We start from the raw sequence: 24,269 nt of genomic DNA, 5'->3' as shown, positions 1-24,269 counted from the left end.
CTCGAGATCACTCGTCCCTCTTCCGCTCAAGGTTCATTGAGATTTCTACCACAAATGTGGGCAATCGACATACCATTACACCATGCGGTCAAGTCTCGAACCATATTGCATCAAAGATCCGATCTCGGTTCCCAGATCGAGTTTGAACATCAGTACTCTGCCTTGGCACTGATTGGACATACCCCGAAGATCAAGCTCGGCCGAGACATACACCCTCAAGTGGTACGATGAAGTTGACCAACCCAGCTATATCTGTTCGCGCTACTATGAAGGCTTCTGCTATGTTAGAAGACCCGTAACTGTTACGTTTGTGAGTATGTTGCTTGATTTGATCAATGATGTCTCATGGCCAACGGCCTTGTGCCTGCCACTTACACCATTGCTCGCCGTCCCGTTTAGGGGGAGAGCGAGGACAGGACTGCTGGCGGTATCTAAGCCCCTGGGATGCTTACAAGGCTTCATAAAACCTTGAGGCCTCTCGAAAGAGTACCGCTCTTATGTCTCGTTGCCCCTGGAAGGACACAAGCAAACCCTTGTGAGAGGGGGCTGGTTCTTGGGGTTGTGGTAAAATATTCCGAGATGGCACAGGGTCATTTGCTATTTGCATTGTTCGGAACGGGCGGTCATCCACCTTCGTGTCAGGGTATCACCCAGTTCGGTAAGCAGCCGCCCTGCCACGGGAGTGGTAGATTACTACTTGATATCGACTTAAGCGGTCAACTTGACCGTTTCCATCCATCATGCCTCACGATTAGGGAAGTTGAGCAAAGCCATCAGCATCCGTCCGGACCCGTCTGTGGTTTGGGGGTACAGGCCGATAATCGCGGGATCGAATGCAGGTGCCCTGCGTATGTAGTCCTATCCTAAGCGGAGAGCTGCCTCGGAGCGAAGATTCCAGAAATAAAACCCGAGAGGCTCTTGGTTCTCAATCGACAAATCGACACAGGTGCCGCCAGGCATTGCTCCTGCTATACACCTTTTTTCGGCAGTAACCATGCCCCTGTGTCGATTCCTGCTATATGACGATGTTGGAGGCGGTATGCTCACCGCATGAATCAGTATAACTTTATTGTGGTTGCACAGAGGGGGAAGCTGACGCCAACTGTCTCAAGCACAATCGCCATCATGGTAGACTTTCTCCGGTCGGCCGTCGTGTATCGCAAGGCCCCCGATATCAGCGGCAGTTATCACAACGCCCAGACGGGATTCTTCTGTTCCTTGATGCACACGTGTTTGTAACAACTCGTTACATCCGACTGGTACCGCATTCGGCTCAACTTGTCTGTCGGGGTCTCTTTTTGGAGTCTTGTTCCGCGTGTAGAAGAGAGTCGATCCGAGCAACATACCAGAACGTGTGAGTCGCAATATAGTAGTGCCGGAGAGCCATAGATCCGCCCGATAACTCTGGCCGTGTGCTTGTGGTATGAAGACCCAGGCAACTGATCATCTGCAGAGGGTGCTTTCTGGTTGGTGGGAAGCTGAATCGTGCAGCTGCCCCCAAAACACAGACCCCTTCGACGCTGAGAGGTTGTAGGACTGAACAATATGAGAGCCTGGTCGACGTGACATCGGACTGCATCCTTGTGCTATTTCCTATGCGCCTCCGCCCTGCACCTCTGCGGAGGTCGGTGATTGCAACTTCATGAGGCTTAACCATACGCTCTTCGAGCATGAACTCGGGGCGATGCTTCTATACCCACGGGGAGCCCATCGCAGGAGTCCCGTTGCCGAGTATGTATCTGGACCTGGAGGGTCATCCCCCTTTTCCATTGGAGGACATATGCCATCAAATCAGCGGCAGTGCTATAGTTCATACCTCTGGTATGATCATGTTGGAGTTGATCCGACGATGATATGCCACCCAACGGCTAGACGTTGCAAATCACTTCCGCAAGCGCTTTTCGGGTTTAATCTTGGTCATTGCTTGGCCCACCGGCGTTGCATTGCTCGTTTCTATTTGAAGACTCCCAAGGTGGACTGCCTCATGCCGGCCTTAAGGGGGCAGTGTTCACCTGCACCCAGAGATGGGTACGGTAAGGATGGGATGTGCGAGATTATGCCGGCATACTCATTTCGCATCACCAGGCCGTGGCATGTTAATTCCCGTTGGGTCGTGGCGTGAGGGCCCGGAATTCATGGAGTCGGTAGTAGCATTGGGAGCCGTTTGCTGACACATGCAGACAGACTGTCGCCGAAGGGGGCAGTGTTTGCAAAAAGAGCGTGGCAGACCCGCTGCCGACACAAAGGTTCGTGATCCAGACTTGGAGTATTCTACATCTGTCAACAAAAGATCTCTGTCACCGCAAGTCGCTGCCATGGAATATGCAATGCATGCTCCATACAGGTCGGCCTCATGCAGGAAGAGCGAGGCTGTACATGGCGCATCGTTACATTGCGAACGGACATGCTGCCGACTCTCAGCCGTCCTCGGCAGCTCAATAGCAGCCCGATCGACGTACATATGGCATGTGGGATATCTACCTAATACTCGGTGGTCAACATGCCGAGAGATGCGTCAAAAAGTTACCTACCATTCAATGTCAGGCGTCAGGTTCTCCAGCCAAGGCTTGCCACCATGCGCCAATCAGCATAGGGCTGGCTGTACGACTCCGCCGCAGCCAGCAACTGGCATCATCGCTCATCGGACCGCCGGCCAGATTCTCTATCTCGCGACGTTACTTTTCGCGTCACTTGGGGTCTTCTTTTTGTGTTCCTTCGCGGCCTCTCTTTCGTGCACATGCTGCTGGTTGGCGTCGATGCTACGTACGGACGCCTCACCCCAGCAGACTGGAAGAGGAAGAAGAAGACTTGGGCGACGGGTTAGCTACATTAGCTTGGGAGCGGAGAAGATCGACACAATTTTCTACCGACCCGCTATGCCTTCTATTAATAGCCCTCACCTCACCACTCCCACTACAGCAGGGGTTGGGCCTGCATGGCTGATGGATAAGGCATCTCCACTCACCCACCAGCTTTTGGGTTGAGATGCATCTCGACTTTTTGTCACTGTGTTCCCGAACACTCTCTGCTCGTGTCGGTGACATGAGAAACATCTCGTGGGGAATCCATGGGGGCGGTTTCACGTCAAATTTGACAGCAGAATGATACCGAGATACCCTAGCGGTGCATGCCTGCCGAGCAATCTGTATTGCCCCTGTCATGGGCTGATTACATGGCGACGCTTGGTGCCGAATGCGGACACACTTACGCCGAGCTCGTATAGGCGTGGAAACATCGCAGACAGGGACTGACTGAGCCAAGACGAATGGGCAACGGCTGACGGTGCTTACCTTGGATATCGAGACAAAACGTGAGAGAGTCACAGTAACCGATATGTTAAAATGCCGACTCAACGTTGCAGAAAGAGCACCACGCTGGCGGGCTCGGGATCCCATCGGGTAAGCAACCTGCCATGTTATAGTAGAGTATGCCTCTGGAAGGATCTATCATTATCGAAAGTTGAGTTTGTATAGTAGTTGAGTATACCAACGGACCCCAATCCGCAGTAGTAGTACTAGTAACGGTAGACTACGTTGATTCTTCGCTGGGCCACTGGGGAGTTCCTGACCACTGAGAGGATTAGAAAGCCCATCCAATCCGAGACAGGCCTCTAATTCAGTTGCGACTAACACTTCTTCGCGTAGCGAGTGTGATGAAGCATTGGCATCACGTTTTCCTCCGCCGCAGAGCCTTTGTATTTTTGGCAGATACGCAGCTGCTAGATGGATCTTAGTAAGAAGGTGGGGGGCCGGTGCTTTCTGGATAACGCTGGGCTGCCTACGCCCTAATACTGTTGGCTATTCTGTTCTGTCACAATGTAGCCAGCAGGGGAGCTGGGAGCTGGGATGGTGGATGAGTAGATGACTGCGTACACCATGCCCCCCCAGAGGGATTGCAGCAGCCAGAGCAAGATCAATCCCCGTCCGGAGCCATGGGCTGGATTAGGGAGTATCTCTCCAACCTACAACTCTCGCCGCCCACGTTCAACAACCTCCTTTTCCGTTTCCCAACCGTGCCAAACGAAGCAGGAGACCCTTGGCCACGATCCCCAATCTATTGGTACCACGAAGCGCGCTTTGGCGAGAGCATCAATTTCGACTGCGGGCGGAGCTTTATGAATTTGTGATAACCAGTCCCTTTTTTGGCCACACAACCGTGGATTCGTCACTTTACCTTACTATAGCTTTCCCGTCCTGCCTTTTGTGCAATTCTTATTTCCACCCCCCACTACGAAGCATAGGGGCCAAGACTTACCTAGTGCTATTTCCTCTTTGATGCTGAGAGGCCTACTCCGTCCGGCAAAGCAATAATACGCCGGGAATGGAGTAGCTCCCAGCCTAGTTGCCAAGACTACGTCAAACAGTGAGAGAGAGAGAGAGACAGCAACAGCCCAAGAAGAAGAGACGCTGCCAGACGTTCCTGTACCTACCTACCTACTTACCTACCCTTGCCGATCCTGTTATCTTCCCACTCTATTGCTCTGCCATACGGCCATACTACATACATACTATACGCACGCTACATACGAGCCAAGGTAAGCCAAAAGAGCCTGAAGATGAGAAACCGCGAGCGGCACTAAGACTAACGTGATAGCATTGGAGGTCTTCTCTTTGCACAGCCCCTTCGACGTTGCCTCCCCCCTGCAAATACAGCTGCAGAGGAAAAGACCTGGACCCATCAACTTGACTTGATTCGGACCAGAGAACAGAGAAGAAGCTTGTCAGCGTTGGCGAGCAGCAAGTGATCAATCCGACGAAGGAACACGCCAATCCATCCCCGTCCCATCTTTCTTTGTCTCATTGCAGGCCCCTTGGACTGCAGCTCTCAGCACCGCAGAAAGCGCAGCGCAGCACAGCTCCCACCTTGAACGCACATCTATTTCCCCGTACGGGCTCCGTCTAATTGGTGTGTGTGTGTGTGTGTGTGCCTGTGCCTGTGTGTGTGGTACGGCTGTACTGTAAGTGTGTGTGCGTGTGTGTGTGGTGTGTGGTGTGTGGTTAAAGCCCATCCTGCCATTTTCCCCCTTCTTGCCTGCCTTGGTCGGGACAGGTTTGAGTCAAAGAAGGCGCAAGCAGTTTATTCCAAACTAGTTGGTGTTTTATTGTTGTATTATTTGTATTGTTCCCTCCCCATTCCAAGGAGTGGGTAATAAACATAACTATGCCCTCCTTCGGCCGCCTTGGAAAGCAGAGCAACCGATCTCAGCACAACCTGGCCGCTGAGCAGCAGCAGCTCCAGCTCCAGCAGCAACTGCAACAGCAACAGCAGCAACAGCAGCAACAGCAGCAACCACCGCCGCCGCCGCCCCCTCTCAACACTGGTCACTTCGTCATCCGGCCCGGGCTCTCTTACGGGCTCTGCGCATACTCCACCTTCTGCCTCGTCGACGGCTCTGAGTTCCAGTGATTCATTCCATCTTCAACAGGACTCGCGCTCGGTTCAACAGCAGCAGCAGTTGCGCATTCAGCAGCAGCAACAGCAGCACCAGTTTCAGCGTCATCAACAGGAGCAGCCGCTACCCCAGCACCAGCTGCCCCAATTTCAGCAGCAGCACCAGCAGGGTCCTCCGCCGCCTTTAGTGCCACAGCAGGGTCAATCCCAGAGCTTCTTAGGCGGTAATAATAATAATAGCAGCAGCAGCCCGGGACAAAGCACCCCCTCCAATCCCACCGCCCTTACGTCAAACCACCCCGCCGCCGGCCACACCAGCGACCCAGCGAATAATTCCGCTGCTTTTAACAACAACATCAGCATTCACAACCACCACCAACAGCAACAGCAGCAGCAGCAGCAATTCGCTCCAGGCCCATTGCCCAAACCGCAAAACAGCCAAGACTTTTCGGAGCAGGTATCGCGGTCTCAATCTACTCGTTATCCCCAGCAAGTGTCTACCCCCATCCAGACACAGCTACAATTCGCTGCTGCCAGCTCGGCCGACGACCTGCCGCAGACCCTTAGCTCCCCTATTGTTTCCCAGGGCCAACCACTAGGCCAACCACTTGCAGGCCAGTACCCGCGCCAGCAGCATCAGCACCAGCACCAGCACCAGCACCAGCACCAGCAATCCGTTGGTGCCCCAATTCAATTGCAACACCATCAGCAGCCGCAGCAGCAGCAGGAGCCCGCCGCCCCCACAGAAGCAAAGCGATCCGCCAGAAAGCTGATCAAGAAGATTGTTGCAGCCAGCAGTCGCAGCAGCAACAGCAACAACAATAACAGCAATTCTTCTTCTTCGTCGGATCACCACTCCTACCACCAGCACCAAGGTTCCTACGACAGCTCACCGAGCCTAGGACGCAGGTCATCTAAGCGAATTAGCAACACCTTCCCGCCCTCAATCCGGACTGCAGGTGTTTCGCAGGGCTCGCTTGAATCGCAGCAGCCCTCTGACTGGCCGCCGCCGGACCAGCAGCAGCCACCGCCGCCGCCGCCCAAACAGCAACCACAACAACCCCCGCCTTCCTCAGGCCATCAGCCCGTCAATCCTTCACCACTATCACAAGGCGGTGGTGACAGCGAACAAGGCTACAATCGCGACCACAACAACATTGCCATCAGCCCTGAGCGGCAGAGTGCAGGTGCAGGTGCAGGTGCAAACAACCAGGAGCCCCGCCCCCCCACCCCCCACCAGGCCACTATCCGGCAGGTGCCCACCGACCAAGATTCCACGCCTTACAGTGCAAACGAGGACATCGCCTATCAGCACCAACTTCGTGCCCAGCAGCTCCTACAGCAAGCGCAGGCTCAGGCTCAGGCGCAGGCCCATGTTCAGGCCGATCAACAGCAGCAACAGTCACCACAACAACAGCTTTACGGACGCGTTGTCGTCGACCCCGCTCAGGACCAATATCACCACCAATATTCACCCCCTCCAGGTCAAGTACAATATCAGCAAGGTAACCCTCCGCCGCTGTACACCACTCACCTAGGAGCTGAGACCCAGAATCCAAACCCCGAGACTGTGTCCCAGCTGTCGCATGATTCTCCCCTTACCGACGCCGACGCACGATCATCTGTTATATTCAGCGAACAGCACACGCCTGCTCTGAGCTACGCCCAGCTAGACCAGCGACAAACACAGCCTTACGTCTCCTCCTCGCCAGCCTCGCAGCCGGACGTCATGCCGCCTCCCCCGGTCCACCTCCCGCTACTCGTAGATCGGGAGAGAACGAGAAGAACATGAGGGCTGCTGGTCAAGTCGAACCCCCTCCCGGCCCGCCTCCGGGCTATCGCCACAGCCAGGGGCCCAACGTCGGCTCGCTGCCGCCCACGCCTGGTGTTTCCGCAAACGCACAAGTCTACCGTGCGAGCAATGTGCCAGAGCGGCAGCAGCTCGACAACGCAGGTGCTGAGGGTGGACGCAACAGCCCCCAGCCCTCTAACACGGAGCGGGAATCTGACCCCGAAAAGCAGTTTAAAGATCTTCGTAAGCCTCGTCTCGTGGTGCTACGCCAACCACCCTGACTATTGACTAACGTGTGTCACAGTGACCAAGTACAAGAACGTGAAGAGGCTCTACTTTGACGGCAAATCACAAATAGATCAGCTCAATGGCCAGGTGGAGCAACTTCAGAATGCTGTGGCCAACCAGCGTATTTCGCAGTCCCGCACAGCGCTTGACGACAATGAGTACCAAACCAGGTTTAACCGCTTGAACGGCGCAATTAACAACCTCTCGTTCAACATTCGTAAAGACTGGAAGACGGTGCCCGGCTGGATCGAGAAGTATGTCAGCGCCGAGGCGATCAAGACCGGCAAGCAGGAAATGACGGCTGTCGGACGGGCTGTCATCATTCGATGGGTGGTGGACGAGATCTTCAACAAATGCTTCCATCCCGCTCTTGGGATAGAACTTAGTCAACACCTGAAGCGGATTGAGCAGAACATTCGCAGGTTCTCGTACACGCTCAGCGCAGCGGAGGAATACGAGGCCCTTACATCTAAGGTGGTAAGCTGGCGTATGGCCACGCTGGAAGGTCTTCAGCAGGCGCTGAACTCGCCCGAGAGCGCGGACCACCGCCAAGACTTCACCACGCTGACATCAACCAATCTCACGGCACATTTGTACCAACACATGGTGGAGCCACCGCCGGCGGGAGTAGACGGGAGTGTGGCCATGATTGCGGAACTGGCGGTGGGAATTGCGGCGAACCTGTCGCTGGAAAGCCGGGATGTGGCTCTCGTGTTGCCGCTGCCTGGTGATGTGATAAAGGCGGATTTCATGGAAACAGAAAAGCAGGCACTCCCCCCTACCAGACCCCGAAGAAGGTGAAGAGGGCGGCAAGGACATGGAGAAAGCAGCAAAACGCGAGAAGACCAAGAGTGGTATGTTGACAATGCTGGGAAGCCAACAGCAGCCCGGAAGCAGAAAAGGCAGCGTTGTTTCGAATACTGACATGGCGGAACCGACAGCACCACCACCCCCAAGGACGTTAGTAAGGTTCGTTTTGCTGGTTTCGTAGCAGTGGAGGTACGAGGACGGCAGGTGCTGGTCAAGGCACCGGTCTGGACATTGTGATAGCTGTTTGTGGAGGAAATGATGATTACAAGCGTTGCTAGCCATTGTGGGTTGTCCTTGATGCCAAGGTCGAGATATCCAAACGGAGTTGGGGCTTAGCACATTGATATTTGTGGGAAGCAAAGACGGCTAGATGGTAATACAGGGAGGTGCGGAAGTCCCTAGCCCAACACGTCGAGTCGACCTGGAGTTGGAGTCGTGGGTGAAGGGCCGAGTGAGTTAGTCGGTAAAACGAAGGCGGCTGTTGGCGCGTTTGAGGAAGCGCAAATGGAATGTGAGGGGTCTTGGATTCGAGCAGCTTTGGAAAAAGAGCTACTCGGGCCGGCCCCTTTTATATACCCACGCTTTGCCACTTTTGCCTGGTTTGAATATGAGCCATTGTTCTCTCCTCCCCATGATGGTAGGGCAGGACTCGGGTCGACTAGAGAGATGGATGAATGTATACTAATATATCATCCTGTTCTGGCTTCACCGCCTGCTGTCTTCGTACCGAGGCCCCCCCCTTTGTGTCCGTTACTCTAACCAGTTTCTGCCAGTTGCCCCTCCATGCGACAAACGACAAATTCGCTGTTGGACAAGTAACCCCGCGAAGTCTGGCAGTTGGAGAGAGAGAGAAAGATATAAAGATATACAGGATTGCGCTTGTTTGGCTGTAGATGCTAAGCATACCTTGGTCTAACATACCTTGAGCTTCTGGCCGTAGTGCTCGTAAACAACATCCATCCACCCAATAGCCAACCAACCCAACCTTTTCCGCCGAAGACAAAAGAACGAAGATGGCGGCCAAACCAGCACACCTCGAGCCTTCAGAGCTCGGAACCAAAAGAATAGTTCGTACCACCCTGTTGCGTATCTGCCCTGCGTCATGTACATGCATGCAATACAACTCTTGGCCTCGTATACCGACCGTACAACGCGCAAGCGATAGCGACGGCCTCGTTTTCTTCATGACTAACACGTGGTGAACACACAATAGCTGGGACAACCTCTACACCAACGAGCTCTCCAACCACGCCCACGACCCGGCCGACACGGGCACCAACTGGTTCGAGGACTCGGACGCGCAAGAAAAGGTCCTCGAGTTCCTGTCCGACTTTCTCCCCGCCGAAGGGGGACAAGAAACAACCACAGCCAAGACGCGAACGAGCTTCCTGGACCTCGGCACCGGCAATGGCGACATGCTCTTCGGCCTGCGCGACGCCGGCTGGACGGGCCCCATGCTCGGCGTCGACTACAGCGAGCGCAGCGTCGAGTTCGCGCGGCGCATCGAGGACGCGCGGCGGAAAGGGCTGACGCCTCGGCACACTTTCGACTCCGACGATGAGTCCGACGACGAAGAACAACAAGAAGAAGAGAAAGAACAGGCAACAACAGAAGACATAGCGGCCATCGACTTCCAAATCCACGACATCCTCACCCCGTCCCAGCCCCTCGCCGCCCAGTCCCCCACGGCGGCCAGGGCTGGGACGTGGTCCTGGACAAGGGCACCTTCGACGCCATCTCGCTGTCGTCCGAGACGGACCCCACGACGGGGCGGCGCGTGTCCGAGTCGTACCGGGCGCGGGTCTTGCCGCTCGTGCGCGAGGGCGGGCTCTTCCTCGTCACGAGCTGCAACTGGACCGAGGACGAGCTCCACAAGTGGTTTGCCGGCGAGCAGCAGCAGGGACAGGAGCAAGAACAAGGCGCAGAAGCAGAAGAAGAGCGCAGGTGGAGGTTCCAACAGGTCGGGCGGGTCGAGTACCCTAGCTTCAGCTTCGGCGGCGTCAAGGGGTCGACCATTAGCAGTGTGTGTTTCCGAAAGACGGCGAGGGCTTCATGACGACTCTCTTGACGCCCTGAGTTGAGGCTGAAGCTTATCCAGGGCTGGGAATATATAACCCCCTTCTAGGTTAACCTCGTTAGTCTAGAAAGCCCAAACAGACAGAACGGCTTCATGTTATCATTCATAAATCTCAAATCATTGCACTTATTCTTTTTTCGTGATCTCGGCTACGTAACCTGTACTTATCATACAACTGTTTCTTGACTGCACTTCGAGAAGAAGCATGTCTCGTACCGAGGGGCCTCCTCATACTCCGCGCTCCCCGAGACTCATTGTGTGTCGGGATCTATATCAATGCATCGTTGACTCCCCGAACATGAATGCTATTTTGTTTCTAGTAGAACCAAGTCTCTCTGCCCTTCTGTTATAGAAGTACTGTGAATCTCCCAAGGCTCCAGGACAACAGTGGTATGGGTATTTCAAGGTTCAATGCCTTCCAGTATCGCCACTTCAGGGTCAGTTGGGTCGGCAAAAGGAATACCGATCACGAGCGTTCTTTCATTAGGAGTTTGCCCATTCTAAGGTGACGTATTCATAGGGTCTCCTCCTGCTCCGGGAACAGCTGCCGCCGCTGTTGTGGCGAAGAACCTGACATCCACGTCGTCATCCTTCTGCAGCTTCTCCAGGCACGGCATGATTCTCTCGTTGATGAGCTCCAGAGACTTCGGCGAGGCCGTGATATCCTTCTCGCCAGCCTTCTCCAGCGAGTAGAGCGTGCCTTGCTCTGGGAGACGTTTTAAGACATCGATCAGGGCCGCATACGTCTTGGCCACGTTAAATCGGATGTTGGGGATGTCATCTTCCACCAGCTTGTCGAGCATGGGCAGAATCGATGTGCCGATGACCTCTAAGCTGACAACACTTGCCAAGGTCTATCAAGTATTAGTCTCCGGTCATGTCCGCATGTCTATCACCGGTTGACTTACCGTGATGGCAAAGCACGTCGTCATTCTGTAGAGGTAGTTGGGGTGCGATCCCATAGCCATGACCTTGGGAATGATGGCCTCGCTAGCCCACTCCACTCCGAACACCTCCGTGAGTTTCTTCAGGTTATGCGTGGCGGCCTCTCTGATAGAGAAGACGGTGTCGCCAAGCCAGCCCATGCAGAGCCCACTCAGCTTCTCATCAAAGAACTGCACACCCAGCTGGCTAGCAAGCAAGGGAATGTACTCAATGATAGCGAGTCTTACTCTCCACTGCTTATCCTCTGCAAGCTGGACGATTGCAGGGAGGAGCGATTGTGATAAGAGGTCGATGCCAATAACTAACACAGTCAGCTCAACCATGAACATTAAACAACATCCAGGACAGAGAGCACATACCCTGGTTAACAAGCTCCAGTTTGGAGATTATATGCAGACGGACCTCGGGGAACTCGTCCTTCAGCATTTGGAGGAACATAGGCAGCAGGTGGTCGATCGTCCTGCGCGTCGTCAATTAGCGTCACCCATCTCGTCTCCACAGCAGGCTTTACTTACTCTTGCTTGCCTAGGATAGGAGCCAAGCCACTGATCTGAGTACCCAGCGCAGCACGGACGTGTTGCGAGGTATCCGATACCAGGTCTTCAACGGAGCTCATGATATCGTTAAGAAGAGTAGTCCGGTCGACCAGGGCACAGAACCCAGGGATCTGGCCGGCGATCGCAGTTCTGACTTCAGCCTCGTTGTCCTTAAGCAGCTTTACAAAAGAGTGCACCAGATCCCGCGTAACGACCTCCTCGTCTACAGCCTTGGCGATCTGCAAAGAATTGTCAGCTGTCTCCCATATCGGCGTATTCCTGTCCTTGGCGTGACTCATCGCATACCTTTTCAAATCTGTCGGCAATCATGTACCGGACTCTCCAGCTCTTATCTTCTATCAGGCTGCGCAGAGACGTGAGCAGAACGCCGTGGCTAGCTTGCTGTTCTTTGGGAACGACTTCGGCAATGGAAACGAGGATTTCGACCGTCAGCAGGCGCACGCTATCCTGGTCGTCCTGTGCAAGATGTTGGAAGAGGGGTATCATTTCGTCAACGACGATGGCAGCGGGCATCTCCTTTACGAATTTGGCCATGTTGGTGGCCGACTGTCTTCGGACCATAGGGGTCTCATCGTGGACCAGGAGCCCGAATTGTTGACGTAGTTGGACTTGGATGGTGGGGGACACCTTCTTGTAGGGCGCCGTGAAGAGGCCGCATCCCGAAACCTTCGAGGTAAACCAGTCTGCCTTTGCGAGCCGGATGGTGAGGGGGATGAAGTATTCCTCGACTTGTTGGGGCGAAAGCTCCTCGCAGATCTTGTTCAGAGACTCGACGGCCTATCCATGGTGTATGGGTTAGATAAGCTTGGGAGGAGGCGGCAAATACGAAACGGCTGGACTGACCTTGTCTCTGACGACGGGCTCCTCGATGGCAGCAAGGTTTTCGAGGGGGGACAGCAGAACGTGTCCCCATTGGGGCCCACCGACATACTCGATGAAGCTGCCAAGCTCCTCGCTCAGTGCAACAAGCACTTCATCTTCATCCTCGACCGACTCTGTTGCACGCGTGTTAGCAGGCTATGACGATGTGGGTGGAAGGTAGGCGGAGGGTGGCTGACCATCGAGGAAGGGGATGAGCTCCTCCCGAGTGCGCTCAGCTCCCAGGGCCAGGGCGATGGTGGAAAGTCGGTGGATGGCATTCAGGCGGAGGAGAACATCATCGTGCTGTCCCAACAGAGTTAGCGGCGTGGAAGCAACGAGAAAGACGGGTGCGGAAATGGCGATGGGCGGTGGTGGTCGACGTTGTGACCGCCAACGCAGTAGGGAGGCATGGTTGGGTGTGTACGGACCTTGAGTTCATCTATAAGCACGGCGATGGGGTAGAGCTCGTCGTTCGCATTCGGCGCGTCAGCCATGGCGAACTGCAGGGTTGTGGTTTCGTTGGTGGTGTTTGCAGTTGTATGGGAATTGGATGAGGGTTTGTTGCTGATCGCGTGCGAATGGTAAGTGATTGTGATGCAACGACAACGAGATTTGCTACCAGCCGCTTCGCCGGGGGTTGCATACCAAGACCAAAGCACCAGCTCGTAAGGCTTGCACTCCTCCCACGTCCAATTAGTGCCTTTGGGGGGGGCTACTATGGGTTTTTGGAAAAAAGGAACCTAGCGGGCTGCGGTTGCGGTTGCGGTTGCGGTCGCGGTCCAGGGCCAGGAAGAGGCAAAGTCCAGGGGAGGATCAAGTCTAGAATTCTAACGTACTGCAAGATGCCGTTTTGGTTTAATGCTCCAGGTGAATGAGATGGACAGTGAGGAAACGTGAAATCATCGAGGGGTATGCTATCTTGGATGTGTCGTTGTGTGGAGAGAGCAGAGAGTCAAGTCGGGCTTGGGTTTGGTGTGGCTGGCAGGCCGGGCTGGGTGCTGGTCGAGGAGCGAACAACTGGACCGGGAAGGGAAGGCTTTGCATTTGCAGCCAAGGCCAAGAAAGTGAGGAAGTCCAGTCGGTCAGAGGGGCACCTTTGGGTACCAATGGCAGAAAGGTACCTAAGATTGGTGGTGCAGGCGCTAACAATGTTTTGGTTTGGGGGGGATGCATGCAGTAACTACAGTGTCTACCGTGCTAGAGGAGCCCTGGTCAAATTGATTTGGAACACTGGAATGCTGCAAGTATGTACATGTTGTGGCTGGACACCTGCCTACCAGAGATGCACCTCAAGCCCTCCCACCGACTCTTTCACATCTTTCTCACGTCTGGTGTCTGTCAATGCAAGTAGGCACATGTCGGTTTTCAGATTAGGTAACCTAGACCATTGTTCTTTATGATTGGAAGCACCCGACGGGTGTAACACACACAGGGGCTACAATGCAGCACCTGGGCGAGAAATCGCGCTGACCAGGTGCCAAGACCCAAAAATGACGTACATATCTAACCAAGAGATGAGAGGTTTCTCCCCCTGGCTATTGGGACCCCACGCCGTGATAGGAAACATACGATCCCCTGCTTGTAGTACGCAAAGAGGGGGTAGCTATTGCAACTCGTCAGAGCTTGTTCTTTCAGATGTCTGAAGTTTGGAGCCAAGCCCAGTCAAGGGATCCTGCAGGAGCTCTGCATATGACGGACGACTGTGCATTTCACCAACGTCACGTACAATGGAGTCTGGCGAGAGGTTGTCCTTGCGCGCTCGGTGCCGTAACTCCGACTGCGTGCATTTTACCAGACGATAAGTATACGGAATGTCTTGGTTTGGAGACAGCGATGAGGATCACGAAAGTCACATTTATGGAAGTGAAAGAGGGCGAAGTGTGGATGTGTAACGAGGGGAGGGCCTGTTATGGCTCCCGAGTAATCCATTTTGCTCAACTGCCTATGGAGTTTGTAGTATAGTCTGTAGACGCCGCCGACTGGGTGATCTCTCCCCTAATTCTGCACTGCTAACAGGCGAAGTGGTTGGTAGTTATGAAGACACTGTGTCGTGTTGGTTTAGAACCCGTGGATCTTGATGATCTTGGGGTCGAGTTCGAGTCCTTGCTTGCCAACGAGGAACTCTTGCATGCTTTTGCGTTGATCACCCTGTAGCTGGATGACTTCGCCCATGTTCTCATCGGCTACGACCGTACCATTGCAGGCGAACTTCTTCCTGATGACGGAGAGAATCTTCTTGCGGTCGAACTTGGGGGAAGGCCTTGGACCGTGGTCAACGTCTTACGACCGTTGCGCTCTGGGGAGCGAGACGCGTTAGTGCATGGTTACTGGGTAGAGGTTGTAAAGGGGCTGGCTGGCTGCTCACGTTGGATACGAATGTGGACGTAGTCCTCTTTCTTGCCTCCTAACTGTACCGCATCTACATCGGCTTCGGCATCTGCGAAGGGATCATAGGTCTTAAGGTTCTCGATGGACATCGATAGCGGCTTTTCGAGTAGCTCGGGGTTGTTTCTGAGTTGAATACTTGTGGAACAGCGAATGTGGAAAGAGGGAAAACAAGTAGGTCAAACAGGTAGTGAAAGTAGGAGTTTGTTGTTGTTGATCGGTAGTTAAGTAGGAGATGGAAAAGAAGGGGAGGGGCAGAGAATGAAATACATAGGTCGGAGGCAAATACTAAGGATGAGTCAGCAAGCAAGGTTTAGCGTCGTTACCCATGGCAAGCGGCGATCTACGGGCCTGCCGCAGAAAAGGAGGCTGTTTTAGGGGACCAATGGCCCGACTTAGGAGCGCGTCTTGCCATTCGACTGTCAGGTGACTGACTTATATCCACGGCAGTCTCGGTCTCAAGCTCCTATCCATCATACACAACCCGTTCCAGTCTTGTATTGCCTGCGCCTGCTTGTTACGTTCTCCAACAGATAGCTGCCAAAAGTCAGGCTTGGGAAAGACTCAAAATGGAACGCGGTTCGGTTGTGCAAATTCATTCATTCGGTGCACATCCTTTTATCGAGTAACACGTCACACTGCCCGTGTCCCTGTGGCTTGTCGGTAACACGGTGGCTGGTGGATCGAGGGGCAACCTGGTAGGTACCTTTCTGCAAGTACTCGGTAGTCATCGCAAATCCGATATCGATTGTGATTTGACTGAGAGAACGTGGGGCAGAGAGCGATACTGTCAATGGCGGGCACCACCACCATCAGCCAAATTTCGGGTGACTCAACGGGCTGCGATCTCTTTTGACAAACAGAACTTGGTTACAGAGACAACCGTCGCAACTCCAGCTACCCCAAAGTCTCCGCCGTCGTCCAGAATGCCTACCATTGCTGTCGACAAGTACGCGCTCTTCGAAGCTCTGGGTCAAAAGTGTGTACATCCAACGCCCAAACTCGCCCTACCCCTCCGTGCCGCCGTACAAGCAAGCAAAGAACAACCCCACTAACAGCCAGATCCTCAGGTATACGACCCTAGAGTTCGAGGATCTCTGCTTCGAGTTTGGTATCGAGCTGGACGAGGACACCGAGAATGATGAGCGCCCCGTCGTCAATGGCGTGCAGGAGCCGCCGCAGCTCAAGATCGAAATCCCCGCCAACCGCTATGACATGCTCTGCTTCGAAGGCATCGCCTTGATGCTCAACATCTTCCGCGGCAAGAAGCCCACGCCCAACTTCCGCCTCATCACCCCGGCCAGCGGCGCGCTCGAGACCATCACCGTGCATGAGGACACCATGAAGGTGCGGCCGCTGGTGGCCGGTGCCATTCTCCGCAACATCACCTTCACCCAGGAGCGTTATGACTCCTTCATCGCGCTACAAGACAAGCTGCACCAGAACTTGGCACGCCAGAGGACCTTGGTCGCCATCGGCACGCACGACCTGGACACCGTCAAGGGGCCTTTCACATACGAGGCCCTGCCTCCGCAAGAGATCAAGTTCGCACCCCTGAACCAGACCAAGGAGATGACGGCCGAGGAGATGATGACTTTCTACGACAAGGACAAGAACCTGGGCAAATACCTACACATTATCCGCGAGAAGCCGGTATACCCCGTCATATACGATGCGAACCGCGTGGTCTGCTCCATGCCCCCCATCATCAACGGAAATCACTCTAAAATCACCATGGACACCAAGAATGTGCTGATCGAGGCCACCGCAACCGATGCCACCAAGCTGGCCATTGTTATCGACATGATGGTGACCATGTTCTCGGCGCACTGCAAGGAGGAGTTCACAGTTGAGCCCGTCAAGGTTCTTTCTGACCACAACGGCCAGACGAGGATAACACCCCACTTGTCGCCTCGGTCACAGGAGGTCGAAATAGATTACCTGAACGGCTGTCTCGGCCTGGAGCTGAAGGCGGATGAGATATGTCAGCTTCTCTCCAAGATGGCGCTCACCGCCAAGCCCTCGAGCAAGCCGAACCTGGTGGAAGTGTCGATTCCCCCCACCCGAGCCGACATCCTGCAGCGGTGCGACATCATGGAGGATCTGGGTATTGCCTATGGATTCAACAAGCTTCCTAGAATGTCCGTGAACAAGACGGTAGGCGCACCTTTGAGCATCAACAAGATGACCGATATCGTGCGTTTCGAGTCGGGTATGGCTGGCTGGAGTGAAGTCATGCCTCTGATCCTTTGTGGGTAAGTTTGCGTAATACGGAAGAGATTCCCGTCTCTCGGGTTCAATAAGCTAACGACATGGCACAGTCACGATGAGAACTTTGCCTGGCTGAACCGTGAAGACGACGGCAAGACCGCCGTCAGATTGGCCAACCCCAAGACGCAAGAGTACCAGATTGTCCGGACCTCGCTTCTCCCCGGTCTCCTCAAGACGATCCGTGAGAACAAGTCGCACAGCCTGCCCGTCAAGGTCTTCGAGGCGTCCGACGTCGTCTTCAAGGACGAGACCAAGGAGCGCAAGGCCCGCAACGAGCGCCACTTCTCGGCCGCCTGGTGCGGCCGCACGTCGGGCTTCGAGGAGGTCCACGGCCTGCTCGACCGCATCATGCTGATGCTGCGCACCTCCTTCCTGACCCGCGAGGAGGGACTCGGAGACGGCAAGTCCGTCGATTTCGAGGTCCGCCAGGAGCACACCAAGCGCGACGGCTACTGGCTCGAACCCATCGACGAGGCCACCTTCTTCAGCGGCCGCGCCGCCGCCGTCTTCGCCCGCCTTGGCGGCGAGAGCCGGCGCATCGGTGAGTTCGGTGTCTTGCACCCCAGCGTGCTCGAGAAGTTCGAGATCAAGTTCCCTGTCAGCGTGCTCGAGGTCAACCTCGAGGTCTTCTTATAGATAGCTTCTGCTCGTTATGCCAGGGTAAAAAAGAAAGAAGGGGTGAAAAGAACAACAAGAAGAAAAATACAACCAAAACACTATGGACTTCGTGTAGTAGATCCTGGCAGCAGCTATCTAGCTCGCTATGTAGTTTGCTATGTAGAATGACGTACGCCAAAAGAGTAAAGATGATGAAGCCGCCGGGCCAATATTGCTGATGCAAATCCCCAAGATTCCCTGATCTCTGTGATCGACAAGTGAATGCCAATGCCATTCTTAAGTGATATTTTTGCTTCTGCTTTGGAAATGTTTGCGTTGAAGACGTATGTAGTTCCATATTTATGTCAGTAAATCACCCAGAGACTTCACTACACCCAAAAACATGGAGAATGATTCACTGCCAAATATTTGTTTAGTGTCATAATTTGTAGGATTGATTTCGCATTATACTCGTACAAATCCAGCTAGAAACGCGCCCTGCGCCCTTTGCCCTGGTCCGTCCACTAGCAGCAGTTCTTCCTTCGTTGTCGCACTATCTCATGTCTATCTCAGGGGAAAGGAGCTGCAGGATGAGCCGAGGCAAGTCAACTACTTTGCGATAAAGTCCGCAATTTTGTCCACGGCCTCTACAGCCCCAGCGTAGACTCTGTTGCGCCATGTCCGGTGCGCTGCTTCTATAGCGGGTAAAATCCTGATGCCCTCCTCCTCCTGCTGCTGCTGCTGCCGCCGCTGCTGTTCCTGGTAATGCGCATCGTGCCCATTCCCCACGTAACCGCAGACGCCCTTGGCATAGGAGACCATCACGTCTTCACCGCTCGCGGCGGATATTGTCGACCAGATGCTGGATCGCCGCCTCTTGTGCGGGATGAAATCACGGAAGTTCCACACATTATCGGGTCTTGGGTGGTATAGCAACTAACTCATTTCCATCTCCATTGTCCCATCCATCGGCTGCTGCTGTTGCTTTGTCGTGGTGGCGCTATTGCTGATTTCCTCGGCACTGGCAAGAGGGTGCGGCGGTGACACCGCTGTTGTTGTGATATCTTTCAACTCTTGTGAAGACATTTCTTCTTCTCCTTTGTTGCTCTGGCTGATGCTGCCTTGGCGTCCACTGTCCGCCGAATGTCTCGTTTCCGCAGCTTTGTTGCTGTTGTTGGACCGGCTTCCAGTTTCTGAACCACCGAACATGCCTTTTCCAAGGTCCACGTTTGCGAGACCTTCCTTCAGCTTCGCAATGTTATCCGCAAATGCGCCTGGACTATCGGCGCTGGCACTCTGTCGGAGAGAAGGCGTGAGCGCTTCATGCGCTGTTTCAACGCCAGCAAGGACACTCCTGCTAGCTGGCATCCCCGGCGGCTGACTTGTCGGCAACGGACTGCGGCCTCTACTCGCGGGTGAGCTCGTACTGAGGGGATTGTTGAGTGCATAGTCGCCTATGCGCTCGCCCCTAGCAGCTGCGTTGTCAAGCTCCTCGTTCATCTCCGTGTCGCTCCTGCCAAAACTACTAGCCCACCATCGGATTTCATTATCACGGGGGAAAACAAGCCTCTCGCGCCCGCTTTGTCGGTCGTCAATGGTATTGTCGTACTGGGGGTTCAAGAACTCCTGCCGGCGGCTAAGGAAGTAGTCCCATACACTCCTCGTTCGCTCCTTCGCTTTGGCGTCACATCGCTCCTTTTCGGAGTTCCATAAGAACGAACCGTACTGTGCCGCATAGAGGTGATAAAGGAGCCGCCGCAGGAACCGCTCGTTGAACTCGAATCGCGAAGGATGTTGATGTAGCAGCTGATACGTTGCGTCTAGGAATTGATGGAACACAGGCGATATGTCATTGGGTTTGGTGGCTTGGCTGGCGTCTACTGTGGGACGAACCTTCTCCGTTTCGTCCGGCGGCGAAGCTGGGTCGTCAGAATCGGCGGCAGTGGCTGCTGAATCCGTTCCATTGCCGCGGGCGAAGAAGCGTTTTGCGCTGGATATGGCACTGTCAAATACCTCGCCCGCACGTCCTTCTGACTCGCCTGGTTGAAGGGTACTGCCGGCCATTGGGTCCTTCTCGACAGTGAACCATTTCTCGTGACTAAGGTAGCCAGCCCTCAGCGCGAACATGTGGCCGAACGAAAGCCAGTCCTTTTCGACGAGCACAACAAACCCTTCTATGGTGCGATAGTAGGGATCAAGCATCATCTGGGACAAAGCAGAGAGTTGACTGGTACGATCCCACCCATCGGAGCAATGAATAAGTACATGAGAATGTTGGATGCCAACTTGCCGGGCAATGAGTGCAGATCCATCGAGAATACCTTGAATATGTCGCAGCCAGTTGCTCTTCTCCAAGAGGTGGCGATTGGGGGGCAGGCGGCTGATATCGCCGTCCTTGATGGCTTCTATAACCATATTGAGAGAATCACGCATAACGTGGATGTTATCGATATTTAGATAGGCCTTCTTTGCAAAGTCGTAGTTCTTCATGTCCTCGGAGCCTTTGCCCATTGCTTGCATGACGACGGCGTTGATGGTCGGACGGGCATCCACGATCAGGTTGTTCTGTTGAGCGCCGTATACAAGCCGCTTTCCCGTCTTGGGGTCATAGGCAGCATTGCCGCCCTGCAGCAGCTCATCTTCGAATTGCGAGATTGGATCCGAGGACTCGACCTCCACGTTGGCTCCCCTCAAATCAGCTTGACTGGAGGCCGGGCTAGGCTCGACTGACTCGGGGTTCACATCGAGCCCATTAAACTCGACCGTGGCAGAAGCCGAAAAGCTGGCGCTGACGATGCGCTCATCCTGAACGCTGCGGTTACCTCTGATACCGACTCGGGGTTGCGAGCTGCGAGTGATGGAACAGTTGTTGAGCGAGTGTAGGTATGTCAAAACAGGTATGCGCTGGCGAGAGCGGTAGGGTCCTGCATGCTTGATTACATTATCGGATATGTTGGAAGGGACAACTAGGAGTCCGGGGTACGTGGGCGAAAAGACATAGTCCTGATTTATGGTGGATATGCGCCAGCCTCGGTCGATCGACTTAGTACTGATGCCCTGCCGGCGGAATTCGGTTTTGGGGTCGTAGATTTCCCAGCCATTTAGATGTTTTTCTTGCTTCAGTGGTTGGTAGCTGAAAGCATACAGTTTCTCTATTGTTCCCAAACGGCATGTATGATTCCGGATGTGTTCGAAGGCGTCGCGAGCGGCGGCCTCCTCGGCAAAGTGAAAGCTGATGAACATAAAGTCGCGGCATCGCAAGCGGATCGTCGACGGTCGGCCAGAGGCTGCTGAGGAGGGTCTGAAGGTGCAATGAGCCAGGATCGGGTAGGCGATGTAGAGCTCGCGCGGACGTCCTGTGGGTTCTGAAGGCGGTATCACCATTACGATGTGATGGTCTGTCAGATGCATGTCGCCCTTTTGCATCTCGCCGCCGCGTACGGCCTCGACGCCGGGTATTTTTTTGACGTGCATCGTGGAGGGGGTTTGATGGCGGCCAGTTCTATAGAGTGGTATTATCGCCCAGTTGTGGCATGGGGGGTGAGGTGGTGAGGTCGGTCCTGGTGGTACGGTGGCAGAAGGGAGGAATTCCGACTGCGGTTTAAAGCTCGGTAGATGAACTCATGGCAAATGATTGGGAGATTTGCGATGTGGCCTGCATCACCCAGGTGCTTGGAGAAACGCGGTGGCCTGGAATCTAGTCACTGTGAGCGAGCGGACGCGGACGAGCAAGATGATCTGATCACACGATGTGATGCTGGTGTGCTCTCAGGTTCTTCCTTCCCAAAGGCCGGTCTTGTTGGGCGATGCGGTAACACTGGACTGGACTGTGCTACTGGCAGGTCATATGGGCAATGTGCAGTGCTGTCGCAAGCTCAACCAATGTCATCGGCAGAAGGCAAGCAGACAAGCACGTAAAGTTAGCTGGTAGGTTGGAACAATCAGCCCAGCCTTAGTGGGGTACAGGTGAGTGTCAATAGTGTCAATAGTGTCGAGAGGTGACAACAAACCACGCCTACTGACAGCACAGCACGCACATCAAGACCAAGGTCACTGCGGCTGCGCTCGTGGTGAGTTTTGGGCGCAATGATATCCCAACTGCTCTACACGGAGTGCCAAAAGCAGAGTTGCTACAATTCCAAGTTGCAGATGCAAGTGTCTGTCCATTCCACTGTCGGAGCTGTGAGCTGTGAGCTGTGAAGTGTGGCTGATGCCAACGTCACATGTGAGTGAGCAACCAGTAGCCAGGCGACTCAGAACTAAACCATCAAGGTGGGGGGGCTCTTTTCTTATCGATTGCCAGTTGTATGGGGTAGATGCCAAGAAAAGGAGCCCTTGGTCTGTGTCCAAATCACAAGTACCCAGGTACCCCTGGTCAGGCAGTTTTCTAACTAAAGTGAATGCAACTTGCCCACACAAGAAAAAAAAAAGCCCTAACCAGCCCAAAAATCGAGGTGCAAGTCAGTCGGGCAAAATCTCCACCACCCATTCTCGCGATATCTGCCATCCCACTCAGAGCGACCCTCTTCGACCTCGACCAGAACCTCCCTCACAACCCTGTTCAACAGTCATCTCAACAAACAACAGATAACTACCGTCAAGATGGCCGTCCCGGGTACCCAGATGTATGTCGATTGATTCCCTACAATGGTCATCGGTCCAGAAAGACTGCGGGTGTCATTTTTGGTTGTTGCAGCAGCAATGGTGCGCTTCGCCACGATGAACTCCCAGCTCGCTGGACTCGCTTGACTTGTCGTATCTTCAATCACTCGTACTGACATTCTATCTTTCTCTTTGTAGCTCCAAGCGCAGAAAGTTCGTAGCTGACGGTGTCTTCTACGCCGAGCTGAACGAGTTCTTCCAGCACGAGTTGGCCGAGGAGGGTTACTCCGGCGTCGAGGTCCGCGTGACTCCCACCGTCACCGATATCATCATCCGCGCCACCCACACCCAGGAGGTTCTCGGCGAGCAGGGCCGCCGCATCCGTGAGCTCACCTCGCTCATCCAGAAGCGCTTCAAGTTCCCCGAGAACTCCGTCTCCCTCTATGCCGCCAAGGTCCAGAACCGCGGTCTGTCCGCCGTCGCCCAGTGCGAGTCCCTCCGCTACAAGCTCCTGAACGGTCTCGCCGTCCGTCGTGCTTGCTACGGTGTCCTCCGTTTCATCATGGAGTCCGGCGCCAAGGGTTGCGAGGTTGTCGTCTCCGGAAAGCTCCGTGCCGCCCGTGCCAAGTCCATGAAGTTCACCGACGGATTCATGATCCACTCCGGTCAGCCCGCCAACGACTTCATTGACCACGCCACCCGCCACGTCCTGCTCCGCCAGGGTGTCCTGGGTATCAAGGTCAAGATCATGCGCGGCTCTGACCCCGAGGGCAAGGCCGGTCCCCAGAAGACCCTGCCCGATGCTGTCACCATCATCGAGCCCAAGGAGGAGCAGAGCGTCGTCCAGCCCATGAGCCAGGACTACGGTGCTAAGGCCGCCCAGATGCAGGCCCAGGCCGAGGCCGCTCGCGCCGCCGAGGAGCAGGAGGGCGGCGAGGAGGCCGCGCCTGCTGAGCAGCAGTAGATTTGAGGCAAGTCGGTGCTGGACTGATCTCAAAAGACCCCGTGATGTTACCCAAGAAGGAATCATGATCGAGGAAGGGCGGGGAATGTGAATGAACGCACGGGTATGGATCTCACAAAGGCGTTATCACGTTTACGTTTGCATTTGCAAGGGAATGGTTTCGGGGAACACAAAACTTTCTTGAACTACGTGAGTAGTTGCCATTTGGCCGTGTCTGTAATGGTCATGATACCGTAGATGACTGCATGAACAAGCAACTTCACTACCAATGCCACCTCTCGCCCTGCCAATCTTTTATTTATACGTGATGTGTCGACAATAGCTTGTGAAGTATAGCTATGAATGTCCACTTGGATGATCAACTATTATGCACGCACTTCAAGGCAAGCGATTCCGGTATTCCATCCCCGGCTCGACTGCCTTTAGCCACCGTTTTGAAGCACGTCCAGAGTAGGAATACTCGGTTGGTACGTATAGTAGCAATGTCGAAGGCCCATGGGGTATGTATGTGGTTACCATCAGCTTTCGTATAGGTGTCTAGTCTCTTGATTTAGTTCTAGTTCTTTTAGCATATCCGTACAGTAGCAAAGTCTGTGGCCCATACTGATACATCTTGCAACGAAAGTTTGCCATAACCCAGGTCATATAATTGTGGCCATCAACAAGAGATAGCTCCCAATCCGAAAAGAATATAGTTTATAGCGATCCTTGACATTACCTAACTGGTAT

General features: G+C 54.3%; 8 protein-coding genes across 8 annotated transcripts; 3 read left to right on the top strand and 5 right to left on the bottom strand.

Moving 5' to 3' along the window:
- Positions 1 to 7,531: 7,531 nt before the first annotated feature.
- PG998_005752 (uncharacterized protein) lies at positions 7,532 to 8,118 on the bottom strand (the record flags this gene model as incomplete). Its single annotated transcript, XM_066872570.1, has 2 exons — positions 7,532 to 7,969; positions 8,056 to 8,118. The coding sequence occupies 2 exons, from the start codon at positions 8,116 to 8,118 to the stop codon at positions 7,532 to 7,534; spliced, it is 501 nt and encodes a 166-aa protein (XP_066732667.1).
- A 1,377-nt stretch (positions 8,119 to 9,495) lies between these two features.
- On the top strand, positions 9,496 to 10,337 carry PG998_005751 (Protein-lysine N-methyltransferase EFM4; the record flags this gene model as incomplete). The annotated part of the gene is made up of 2 exons (XM_066872569.1): positions 9,496 to 9,842; positions 9,893 to 10,337. Coding segments are annotated over 2 exons (792 nt in total), but the record flags the coding sequence as incomplete, so codon positions are not given.
- Positions 10,338 to 10,858: 521 nt separating this feature from the next.
- On the bottom strand, positions 10,859 to 14,508 carry PG998_005750 (uncharacterized protein; the record flags this gene model as incomplete). The annotated part of the gene is made up of 11 exons (XM_066872568.1): positions 10,859 to 11,212; positions 11,267 to 11,473; positions 11,531 to 11,604; positions 11,663 to 11,763; positions 11,819 to 12,078; positions 12,146 to 12,637; positions 12,704 to 12,855; positions 12,919 to 13,024; positions 13,150 to 13,285; positions 13,367 to 13,436; positions 14,448 to 14,508. The coding sequence occupies 11 exons, from the start codon at positions 14,506 to 14,508 to the stop codon at positions 10,859 to 10,861; spliced, it is 2,013 nt and encodes a 670-aa protein (XP_066732665.1).
- Positions 14,509 to 14,779: 271 nt separating this feature from the next.
- PG998_005749 (translation initiation factor SUI1) lies at positions 14,780 to 15,198 on the bottom strand (the record flags this gene model as incomplete). The annotated part of the gene is made up of 2 exons (XM_066872567.1): positions 14,780 to 14,981; positions 15,050 to 15,198. The coding sequence occupies 2 exons, from the start codon at positions 15,196 to 15,198 to the stop codon at positions 14,780 to 14,782; spliced, it is 351 nt and encodes a 116-aa protein (XP_066732664.1).
- An 834-nt stretch (positions 15,199 to 16,032) lies between these two features.
- On the top strand, positions 16,033 to 18,013 carry PG998_005748 (uncharacterized protein; the record flags this gene model as incomplete). Its single annotated transcript, XM_066872566.1, has 3 exons — positions 16,033 to 16,085; positions 16,177 to 17,361; positions 17,428 to 18,013. The coding sequence occupies 3 exons, from the start codon at positions 16,033 to 16,035 to the stop codon at positions 18,011 to 18,013; spliced, it is 1,824 nt and encodes a 607-aa protein (XP_066732663.1).
- Positions 18,014 to 18,583: 570 nt separating this feature from the next.
- PG998_005747 (uncharacterized protein) lies at positions 18,584 to 18,796 on the bottom strand (the record flags this gene model as incomplete). The annotated part of the gene is made up of 1 exon (XM_066872565.1): positions 18,584 to 18,796. One exon carries the CDS (start codon positions 18,794 to 18,796, stop codon positions 18,584 to 18,586), a length of 213 nt encoding a protein of 70 aa, XP_066732662.1.
- A 114-nt stretch (positions 18,797 to 18,910) lies between these two features.
- PG998_005746 (uncharacterized protein) lies at positions 18,911 to 21,448 on the bottom strand (the record flags this gene model as incomplete). Its single annotated transcript, XM_066872564.1, has 1 exon — positions 18,911 to 21,448. One exon carries the CDS (start codon positions 21,446 to 21,448, stop codon positions 18,911 to 18,913), a length of 2,538 nt encoding a protein of 845 aa, XP_066732661.1.
- A 950-nt stretch (positions 21,449 to 22,398) lies between these two features.
- PG998_005745 (40S ribosomal protein uS3) lies at positions 22,399 to 23,540 on the top strand (the record flags this gene model as incomplete). The annotated part of the gene is made up of 2 exons (XM_066872563.1): positions 22,399 to 22,599; positions 22,775 to 23,540. The coding sequence occupies exons 1-2, from the start codon at positions 22,577 to 22,579 to the stop codon at positions 23,538 to 23,540; spliced, it is 789 nt and encodes a 262-aa protein (XP_066732660.1). The 5' UTR covers positions 22,399 to 22,576.
- Positions 23,541 to 24,269: the final 729 nt, after the last annotated feature.

This window comes from Apiospora kogelbergensis (assembly GCF_038363985.1).
Source record: "Apiospora kogelbergensis strain CBS 113332 chromosome Unknown utg000003l_segment0_segment0, whole genome shotgun sequence".
NCBI lineage: Eukaryota > Fungi > Ascomycota > Sordariomycetes > Amphisphaeriales > Apiosporaceae > Apiospora > Apiospora kogelbergensis.
The sequence above is the reverse complement of the archived record's forward strand: the minus strand, read 5'-3'. Positions and strand labels throughout refer to the sequence as shown.